Raw genomic sequence first — 11,545 nt, 5'->3', positions numbered from 1 at the left:
ATCCTGGTTGTGTCAGAACTCCTCAGAGTCAAGCTGTCTCTGTGATCCTGGGATCCTGGGATCCTGGGCTTGTTAGATCACCTGGGAATGGGGCTTTTTTCTGTGTGTTGTGGGACTGACTGCAGAGCTTGTGCCCAAGGTCTGCTCAGAATACTAACGTAGACAGACCTGAAGGAACTGGAGTCATTGGGCTGGCAGAGTTCCTGTGTGCCTGGTCCCACTGGTCCCAGTTACTCCCAGTGTTGGAACAGATGTTGGTTCCTGCTCACCTCTGATCCTGGGTGTGTTAGAGTGCCTGGGAGTGGAACTTCCTCTTGCCTGTGTCAGTTTATGTGCACCATGTGTATGCAGGAACCCTTGGAGGCCAGAAGAGAATGTTAGCTCCACAGAGACTGGAGTTGCAGATATTTGTGAGCTACCACATTGGTTGTGAGAGCTGAACCCAAGTCCTCTATAAAAGCATTGAATACTCTTGACCACTGAGTCAACTCTCCTTCCCCAAATCCAAGCACTCTCATTTGTTGTTGCAGGCTATACATATGCATACCTTCCTCTCTCTAGATTATTTCTGATAGCAGTGTCTAGGCTCTGGTCTGTGTTGGGGCACGCCCTTTGCTACATTCTCTCTGATCGGTGTATCATGTTCTTCACTTGCTCCCTGGCCCTCGAGGATGCTCTGTCCACCTTCCTGTGTGCGGTGGCCGGCCTTTGTGAACTGCATATCACACCTTCTTGCCCTTTGGTTTCCATCTGGGATCATCTGGCAAAAGGCAGAACAGCAGGTCCAAGGGTGAGCGGGAGAGGTCAGAGCGTTGTCACCCCACGGCCGCTGGCCACCGTCCTAGTGGAAGTTGTGCCATGTATCCCAGTGCCTCCATCCAGCACCTTCTTCTCCCACCAGCTCATTCACGACTTTTTCTTCTCACCCTTTCAGAAGAGGGAAGCAGCCTCCTGCCCTTGCTAGTCTCCCTGCAGCTCCTTTAAACCCTACCCACACAGCTTACAGAATCCTGCTATCACACCTCCTCCGGGATCCCTTCTGTGTGTGCAGCCTGTTTCCTGTCAAGGCCCAGCAGACATGCTGCAGAGAGGCTCTGTGGTTTCCTTGCTGTCTTAGTTAGGGTGAACTGAGTTTGGTGAACAGACACCATGACCAAGGCAACTACAGGCTCAGAGGTTCAGTCCATTATCATCAAGGCAGGATCATGGCAGCATCCAGGCAGGCATGGTATAGGAAGAGCTGAGAGTTCTACATCTTCATCGAAGGCAAACAGAAGACTGTTTTCAGGCAGCTAGGGTGAGGGTTTAAAGCCCACACCCACAGTGACACAAGTACTCCAACAAGGCCACACCTCCTAATAGTGCCACTTCCTGGGCCAAGCATATACAAATCATCATACTTGCTAATTGGGTATTTGAACTATTGTTAATTTTATCTTTAAAATTTGTGTTGCTAATTTGTGTTGCTTGGGGACCATGCTAATGGGCATGCCTATACTGGACTGGTTTTAAGTAATGTTTATATGTGTACATGCTGTGGCAAACACATGGAGGTCAGAGGACAACTTGCAAAATTCTGGTTCTTCTACCATGTAGATCTCTGGATTGAACGTGGGTCGTCAGGCTTAGCAGCAAGCCCCCTACTCGCTGAACCCTGCACAGGACCCCACACTATTTGTTGAAGAGTTGAGTTACGGTGTAGAAACGCAAATCTCAGTTATGGAGGAAATACTGTGACCCATAACAGTTGTAACTCTGAAGTGTGTACAGGGAAAACCAGATGCCTCCCAGGAATGCACATGTCACCCCCCGACCTGTTCCCTAGGAGCAGCCATCATAACAATAATGGTGCCACTCAGGCCTTTATACGTATATGTTTAGCATTGGATAAGCATGCGTATGTATGGATAGATAAACTCATGCCTATATGTCTATACATCTGTCTCAGGGGCTCAGAACCCACTGTCCCACTATGTTTGTTTTATAGCATCACAGTGTTCCTGTCTCTTAATAATTACAGCTTGGAGTCAGTTTTGGTATGAGAGAAGGTAAATTTTCATCAGCGATACTGTGACACATGCATTTGGTCTTCATCTCTGTCTCCTGACAATTTAACTCCTAACATCTTTAGACTATCTGGTGTGATGATGTCTCCGTGTGTGCTACTGCTTGACTGACAGCTGGCTGCTGCTGTGTGGCTGCAGGCTGGGGACTGGTTATCTTAGTTACTTAGTTTCTATTGCTGTGATTAGAAACACCATGACCAATGAGTGGCTTACAGTTTCTGAGGGTTAGAGTCCATGGTCATCATGTCAGGAAGCATGACATCAGGCAGGCAGGCGTTTCTGTGGAACAGTAATTGAGAGCTTACACCCACAAGGTAGAGAGGGAAATCTCACTCCCAGTGATACACTGCCTTTAATAAGGCCACACCTCCTAGTCCTTCCCAGACAGTTCCACCAGCTGTGGACCACATATTCAAACACTGGAGTCCTTGGGGACCATTCTTATTCAAACCACACTTTTCCAGAAGAGACAAGGTAGGAGTGAAGGATTGGGACTTTTAGTCTCACTCCCCAGCCTCTTCAGGGAGATTAAGCTGGATACCAGTGGCCACTGTATAATCATTTCCATGTAACAACGTTTCCACAAACCTCAAAAAGATGGAGTTAACAAGTGAAGATTTAGCCAGGCAGTGGTGGCATAGGCCTTTAATCCCAGCACTGGGGAGGCAGAGGCAGGAGGATTTCTGAGTTCGAGGCCAGCCTGGTGTACAGAGTGAGTTCCAGGACAGCCAGGGCTACACAGAGAAACCCTGACTCAAAAACAAACCAACCAACAAACAAAAAAGTGAAGATTTGAGGGTGCCAACTGCAGAGGCCATGGAAGCCCCTTGTCTCCTTTCCTCTGTGTTAACCTGGCATGTCTCTTCTGCTAAACGTACTGTTTCTTTGGGATTTATGAGCTAGTCCATCAAATTAGTGGAACCTAGGCAGGCGGTCTAGACAATCCTGATTGTAGGCCCTGGGTCAAAAGTACTAGGCAGTCTGGCTGGGGCTTGTGATTGGCATCTGGTGTGGGTCTGTGGGACCGTACTCTCAGCCTCTGGAATTGGATAGTGTCTCCGGGTAGATGTTACAAGAGCAGAGTAGGAGGAGAGGAGTCCACTGGCCAATCAGTAGCTGCAGTGAGAGCTCCACTTCTGGGTTCTGTGTCCATGTGCACCTCTCTCCATGTGCGTGCATACTCATGAGGAACATACTACATTGATTTCTCTTGTTGGCTGTGTTCTCTGGTGAAAGCCTCGTCCATTTCTTTCTGAATTCATTTTTAAGTACTTTATAGATTTTGTTGCCATGATGAATTCTTTTCATCTTACATTTCATTTTTTGTTAATATTTTATTTTATTTTATTTTATTTTATGTGCATTGGTGTGAGGGTGTCTTGGAACTGCAGTTACAGACAGTTGTGAGCTACCATGTGGTTGCTGGGACTTGAACCCGAGTCCTTTAGAAGAGCAGGCAGCGCTCTTAACTGCTGAGCTGTCCCTTCAGTGTCTCATCTTACATTTTCTAATTGCGTATTTTGGCATGTTTTTAAAGAAGCTCTTAACTTTTCTGTAAATTAATCTTATAATTACCTACTTTATTGAATTTCCCATTTGTTCTACCGCCTTCCTCAGTAAGACAGTAAGGGGGTTCCCTCAGTTGTAAGAGAAAAGCTTTCCTAAGGGAGACATTCCAACATCTGCAAATTGCAACTTTTTATCACCTTGTTATCAACACATTTTTATTACACTTATTTCTATACTGTGCATGTTAGGGTTGGATGGGTGTGGAGGTCAGAGGACAACTTATGAGAGACGGTTCTCTCTTGCCATGTGAGTCCTGTGGAGTGAACTCTGGTCTTCAGGCTCAGGAGCAAGCTCCTTTATCTTTTGAGTCATCCCACTGGCCCATTATTAATGTTTATACATATATCTTTTTCATGTTATTTGATAACTGGGTTAAGTGATTGGGACTGGGGGCGGGGTCTGACCCAGGGAAGACTCCTTGGACCATGGGTACAATCAGGTTTGTATCAAAGGGTGTACAGAAGGTAGCAAAGAGGGTGGAAAATGGGTACCAGACAGACCCTGGGACGGGAAATGAGGTGGGATGCCTAGTGCACAGGGCACTGGTGAGACTGAGAGAAGCAGGAGCAGCCTGGAAGGTAGCAGGGGCTTACTGTATAGAACAGAATTTAGAATGGAACAAGAGATCTGTTAGCAGAGTGGTCCCCGAAGATGCCTGCCCCCCTCCCCCCGATTGCTAGAACCAGTGAATATATTACCTCACTTGGCAAAGGACCTTTCTATATGTAATGAAGATTATGACCCTTTAAAGAAGGCAGTTTGCCTGGATTATGTGTAGTCACAGGAGCCCTGAAAAGTGAAGGAATTTTTCCATCTGAAAACAGAAGCAAGCTGTATAGAAGGGCAAACTGGGGAGTGAGAGGGGCTTATTACCCCGCAGGACTGATGGGGGCCACGTAGCGAGTTGGAGAAAGACTGCAGGAGCAAAGGCTGGTCCTTCCCACAAGGGAGCCAGCTGCAGGTAGGCGATTCAGGCAGCAGCTGGAGTGAGCATGGACTCATATTCTTTTTGGGGGTGTCTGGGCAGGGTGCAGTCTGTGATGCACCAGGGGCCTAGCAGAGCTACCCCATAGTGGGGTGCCGGCCTCCAGAGCTACTCCATAGTGGGGGTGCTGGCCTCCAGAGCTACCCCATAGTGGGGTGCCAGCCTCCAGAGCTACTCCATAGTGGGGGTGCTGGCCTCCAGAGCTACTCCATAGTGGGGATGCTGGCGTCCAGAGCTACCCCATAGTGGGGTGCTGGCCTCCAGAGCTACTCCATAGTGGGGGTGCTGGCCTCCAGAGCTACCCCATAGTGGGGGTGCTGGCCTCCAGAGCTACCCCATAGTGGGGGTGCTGGCCTCCAGGATGCTGAGATAATGAATGTGTTTTACTGTAAACTGTTTAGTCTGCCCCTACCTTGTTTTAGCAACAGAAGAAAATGAATCCAAATGGTTCTGAGCTGGGAAATGACTCTGAGCTGGGAGTGGTGGCACGTGCTTGAAGCCTCAGCCAGCACTTGGAGGCTGAGACAGAAGGATTATAGCTTTGGGGCCAGTCTGGGCTACATAGGTCACATTCTAGGTCAGCCTAGGTCTATGTGTTCTGAGACCCTGTCTTGAAAATTTGAAGCAGGACCAAACAATGGTGTTGGGTGCCAAATGGATGCAGAGAACATAAGCCGATTTGTCCGAACACAGTCTTAGCATGACTAGGGCAGTGATGGTGGGAAGGCATATGACGGAGGAGTCACTTGAGGGCTGGAGAGATAGTTAGGGGTTAACAGTGCTTACTGCTCTTTGGTTCCTGCTCTCAGCTATCCATAGCTCCAGCTCTGGGGGATCTGAGGTCCCCCTCTGGACTCTGGAGATACGGGCACTTACATGTGTACATATCCCACCATACATGCACGTGCATGCGTAATTTTAAAAGGACTAGAGAGGTGGCTTGGTGGTTACAAACATGTATTGCTTTTCTGGAGGATCCAGATTGAATTCCCAGCACCTATGCTGGGCCGCTCACAACTGCCAGTAACTGCAGTTAACAGGGTATCTGACACCCTCTTCTGGCTTTCCTGGCACACGGTGAGCATGCAGGTATGTAGTACACCTGCAAATAAACATAGATAAATCTTTTTAAAATCTTTTTTTTTCTTTTTAAGAAATCAAAAGGCTGGAGAGTTGGCTTGGTCATTAAGAACACTTGCTGATCTTGCAGAGGACCCGGGTTCAGTTCTCAGCATCCACATAGCAGCTTCCAGTTATCTGTGCCTCAGTCCCAGGGGATCTGATGCCTTCTTCTGGCACCAAGCACATGCATGGCACACACACATACACACATGCAGACAAAACACTCGGTACATGTGGAATAAAAATAAATTTTTATAAAACTTACCTGAGAGCTTATAATTGCCAGAAATTTGCTGTTGATAGGAATGAGGACACGTATGACTAGAAACATTCCCTTGAGACAGGTGCCCTGCCGGGACTCAGTGATTGTCATGTATTTGGAACCTGTCTGTAGAGTTTCTTCACCACGGGGAGGACGACTGCTTAATATCTTAATGGCTTTTTCTGTTTGCTTTTAGGTCATGTAGGAAATTGTGAGTCATGTGAAGATGGGACTCTTGGTGTTCGTGCGCAATCTGCTGCTAGCCCTCTGCCTCTTTCTGGTCCTGGGCTTTTTGTATTATTCTGCCTGGAAGCTACACTTACTCCAATGGGAAGACTCGAGTAAGTATGCTCACTGTAGTTCACCCCAAGCCTGTAGCTTCACCATGTAGCTGCAGTCCCTGCGGGACTTAGGCATAGAAGTCTCCTACCGTTTCAGTTGCTGGGGGCTGAGAACTTGGATGCTTCCAACCCCTTAAATCTGCATGCCATGGCAAATCTCAGCTTCCTTTACAAGCCCGGTGAGCATGTGCTATCCTTCACTTCAAACCTCGGACTATACCTGCATTTCCAGTTCCTGAAGGCTCACATCTTTTTTATCAGTAAAGTACCCCGACCCTCGCTTCTCACTTACTGCCTTGGGTTGGTTGTTGAAGCTGGTTGGTTTTTCTGCTCCCAGAATTCCATCTTTACTTTTTCCTTGCATTTTCAGTTTAATATTGCCTTTGTTTTATTTTCCCCTGAGGAAATGTTGTCTCCTTCCCCTTTGTAGCCCTTTGGTTTTGAGCTCGCACCTAACTAGAGTACCAATGACCCAACAACCCCTAACCCATTCCCTCCACATGAGCCTCTGGTCTCAGGTGTGACGTGGCATGTCCCTTGTGGCCCGACTGCTCCAGCTTCTGTTCCCCAAATGTCCTCTGTGTCACAGGCGTGCAGTTGATGTGAAGGCATTACTTGACACCTGTCATTGTACACTCTGTTCTTGGCTATAGCGTGAGGGCTCTTCTTTGGCCGTTCTATTTAACCTTAGCCTGCTGTGAGGAACACTGTGTTGCCGAGTCTGATTCCCACTGATGTATGAATCAAGGCCAGTTGTATCTTTCCGGACAGCTCCTGAGCTTCAGTGGATAACTGGTCTAGAGGGTAGGGTCAGTCTCTGGCTGAGGGTAAGCTGAGGCAGAGGAGCAGCTGGCGACCGCTCACCGCCATACTGAGGCCCTGACAGACGGCTGTTGCCGTGGACAAGGTCCGGTGTTTCTCACATGGTCTGAACTGTATGCATATTGTAAGCTGAAATTTAAAATACTGTGTTAAATCTTCATTGCTTTGTATAGATTGTTTGTGCCTCTTAAATGTGCAGCTTGGGCCGGAGCTGGGACTGGGCCGGGGCTGGGGCCAGGGCTCAGCTGGTAGATACTTACCTAGCGTCTACAAAGCCCGACACCAAATACAGCTGGGTATGGTGCTTTACATCTGTAATCCCAGTACGCAGGAGGTGAAGTCAGGCTTATCCTTGGCTACATAGTGAGTTCAAGGCCATCCTAGGCTACACAGGACTCTGTTTAAAAGGAAAAAAAAAAGCTTAGCTTATAATTATCACTACTTTGTGTTTCAAGAAGTTATTCAAAGTTTTCTGCCTTGATTTATTTTTAGAGTTACAGTTAGTATGACTAACTGTATGACAGTATGACAGTTAGTGTTCCAAGGTAAGGAGTATTTGTATCAGACAGTTCCGAATGGTGGCTCTATATCAGTGGAAAGTGTGTACAAGAAATAGAGGCCCTCTCCCTGCCCCCATTGAAGTCATAACTAAGGAGCAAATAATATTTTCCTAGAGAAGCAAAAAGAAATTAGCATTACGGAGGACCCATAATGTCAGGTATCCAGGCAGACAATATAGACATTTGATTTCATCTAATTTAATTCTTAATACTGGTCTGTGAAGATGTCATTAATCTCCATTTTCCAGTTGGATAAACCCCAGCACTTAATTAATCTACCAGGGTCACACAGTTGAGCTGGAGTTGAACTTTGATTTTCCATCTTTAAGACCCATTTCATGTAGAAAACTATAACAAATACTGAAGAGAGAATTTAATTCTGTATTCTACTTGATAAAAAGAGAAAGGGTTCTCAGGGAGTGAAAGATGAAAGTGGGAATAAGAGGAAGGGAAAGAGGGAGAAAAACCTCTAAAAGAAGCTGGGCACCCAGGAAGCCCAGCACTTGGAAGACAGGCAGGAGGATCTCTGTGAGTTCAGGGCTAACCTAGTATACATAGAGAGATCCAGGTCAGCCAGAGCAACACAGTAAGTCCCTGACTCAGAAAAACAAAAAATAAAATAAAAAAACCAAATCTTCAAAAAAAGTTATTACAAACAAAAAATAGCATAGAAGCTACATGTGGTGTCACACATGTACAAACCCAGCAGCTAGGCTGAAGCAGTCTGGGCTCCATGTCAGGACACTGTTTCAAAGTAGATAGGCTGAGCCTGGTGGCCCAGGTGCTTAATCATAGCTACTCAGGAGGCTGACACAAAAGGCAAAAGCGCAAGATCTGCGTGGGCTCCACAGGGAGTTCAAGGCCATCCTAGGCTACATAGAGAGTTCAAGGGCAGCCTAGGTATCTCACTGTGGTCTTGTTTCAAAATAAAAAATAAAACAACTCTCTTTCTCTCATGGCTGTTGGTTAAGTTGTGGCTTACCATGCAACCCTAGGTGCAGTCCCCAGCACTGCACACATACACACACACACAAGCACACATATACTTACATACAGACATATATATGCATACACTAACATTCACACAGTCACATACACTAACACACACACACACATATATATACACAAACACATACACACATACTCACATATACTCACATACATATATACATACACTCACATGCACACATACATACACTAATATACATATATACATACACTCACATACATACATATAATATACTCACATAGACACATGCACACATATACAAACATATACACAATCACATACATATATACACTCATATACACACTCGAGTACACAAACTTCTATACACACAAATACATGCACACATATACAAACACACACATGCATACACTCATATACACACATACATATTCACACACATAATTAATGCACATACACCTGTACACACTTATACATAAATGCACTAACACATTTGCATATACACACACATGCTGACATACATATTTCACACATAATACGCACATACATATACATGCGTACTCCCATGCTTATACACACATATAATACACAACATACTTGTGTACACACTCTCATGCACATGCATACTTAGACACATACACACATTCATTCACATATACACATGCATATATACACTCACACACCTACATTTGCATGCACACACAAACTATAGAATTATATTTATAATGTGATGAGAACACATGTCTGTATTTTGCACAGCTATTTTTGTTTATTATATGTAAGTACACTGTAGCTGTCTTCAGACACACCAGAAGAGTACGTCAGATCTCGTTAAGGATGGTTGTGAGCCACCATGTGGTTGCTGGGATTTGAACTCAGGACCTTCGGAAGAGCAATCAGTGCTCTTAACCGCTGAGCCATCTCTCCAGCTATTTTTGTAAATTAATAAGCAAACCAGCGTAGTCCTCAGGGTTAGAAAGCTTCAGGCATTCTTCCCATTTCATCTTTCCAAGTGGGGATGAAGTGCCCCTGCTCCTCTTGCCCTGATGGTTCATCTGGGTCATCACTCTGGCTAAGAGATAGGTGTCTCTTCCCAGAAATGATTCTAGTATCCTGTTCCATGAAGACTCTGCATGTTAATTTAAAGTTCTGTTATTCCTTATTAATAAAATGAATCTTGTAGCATTTCTCTCTACATGCTAAGATCCTTAACATTTTTGCCACTGTGCTTAGCAATTATAGTAAGTCCCTTCAGTTTCCTATTTGTGAACAGTTGTAACCAGAGGGCCCGAAAATACATGCTGCTCATCTGATTGCTACTGAAAGTCTTGTGGAGCAAGTCAGTTGGAAACTGTGTCTGATATTTAAAAAGGACAGGCTGAACCGAGCTAATAGACATAGGACATATTAATATAGCAACTCTTACTTCTCTCTCTTAAAAAAAAAAATTAGAGGGACCGGAGAGATGGCTCAGTGGTTAAGAATGTATACTGCTCTTGCAAAGGACCTGAGTTCAATTCTCAGCATCCACACTAGGTGGCTCACACCCACCTGTAACTCCAGCTTCAGCGGATCCAACACCTCTCTGGCTTCTGCAATTGCCCCTACACATATGCGTATAAACACCCACATATAGATAAAAAAGAAATCTTTTCAGGAAGTGAAGTGGAGGGTGGCATTTGGCTTAGACAGCAGTTCTCAACCCTTCTGATGCTGTGACCCTTTAATACAGTTCCTCGTGTTGTGGTGAGCCCCAAGCATAAAATTATTCTTGTTACTCCTTCATAACTGTAATTTTTCTACTGTTATGAGTCATAATATAAATATCTGCTATGCAGGATATCTGCTGCACAGCCCATGGAGGTTGTGCCTCAGGCTGAGAACCACTGGTTTAGACTTTCTGCTCCCTGTGGTGATAGAGTATCCAGTGTCAGAAGTAGCTTTAGCTCCATAAAGAATTGTTCACACAGACAAAATTAACTGTGTCACACAAGGGGAAGGGACATAGATTTCAGCACCTGTGAAGGAAAACCCCGAAGGAGCCCCACAGCCTCCCAGCCTCCTGCCAGGACACAACTGTTCAGAGGTCAGTGTGGCTGTGGTGGTTTCTGCTGGTCAAAGAGACCAGGAGCAGCATTCAGGGCATTTGAAACTCTGGGAATTTGTGGGGTGGTCCACAGACATCTGTGAGCAGATTCCAGTGAGCCTGAGCTTTCACACACAGGGCAGAAATACTGAGGCTTCCGGCTTAGTGCTCTGGCCTGGGATGACATAGAAGAGGTGGCAGAGCAGGCATGATGAGGGAGCTAGGACATCAGAGTCTCCACCCTCAGACCAGGTAAGCAGCCGAGCCTTTGAAAGGCCATGCCCTTAGGTGTCAAGTTCTCACTTGAGAGCAAGACCTAAAGGAGCTCCTAGTGAGACAGTGTTTGAAGTTCAGAACACCTCAGCCTTAGAAACCACCTTGTAAGAAGTTATACAAACGTGTGTATTTGTCAGTAACTATCTACTCCAGAGGAATTAAAAACTTCTGTCTAGGGCTGGTGAGATGGCTCAGCGGGTAAGAGCACTGACTGCTCTTCCAAAGGTCCTGAGTTCAAATCCCAGCAACCACATGGTGGCTCACAACCATCTGTACAGCTACAGTGTACTCACATACATAAAATAAATCTTTAAAAAAAACAAAAAACAAAAAACTTCTGTCTGCAGAAAGATTTGGAAACAAATGTCTGTGGCAAATTTATTGGCAATAGGCATGTACTGAAAACACCTTCAAAATCTGTTAGTGATGAGGGAGCACACTGTGCTGTAGTGATGAGGGAGCACTGCTATAGTGATGAGGGAGCACACT

The 11,545-nt window shown here is 45.6% G+C and overlaps 1 protein-coding gene across 4 annotated transcripts in view; it reads left to right on the top strand.

The window, feature by feature from the left end:
• Positions 1 to 11,545, top strand: part of St3gal3 (ST3 beta-galactoside alpha-2,3-sialyltransferase 3) — a 209,613-nt gene that overhangs the window by 24,793 nt on the left and 173,275 nt on the right. For all 4 annotated transcript variants that reach the window (XM_031378411.1, XM_031378409.1, XM_031378408.1 and 1 more), the window contains exon 2: positions 6,201 to 6,345. In XM_031378411.1, the coding sequence (XP_031234271.1) occupies positions 6,231 to 6,345 (115 nt within the window). In that variant the 5' untranslated portion in view covers positions 6,201 to 6,230. The remainder of the gene's footprint in view (positions 1 to 6,200; positions 6,346 to 11,545) is intronic.

Source organism: Mastomys coucha, unplaced genomic scaffold (assembly GCF_008632895.1).
Source record: "Mastomys coucha isolate ucsf_1 unplaced genomic scaffold, UCSF_Mcou_1 pScaffold18, whole genome shotgun sequence".
NCBI classification, from domain to species: domain Eukaryota; kingdom Metazoa; phylum Chordata; class Mammalia; order Rodentia; family Muridae; genus Mastomys; species Mastomys coucha.
The sequence above is the reverse complement of the archived record's forward strand: the minus strand, read 5'-3'. Positions and strand labels throughout refer to the sequence as shown.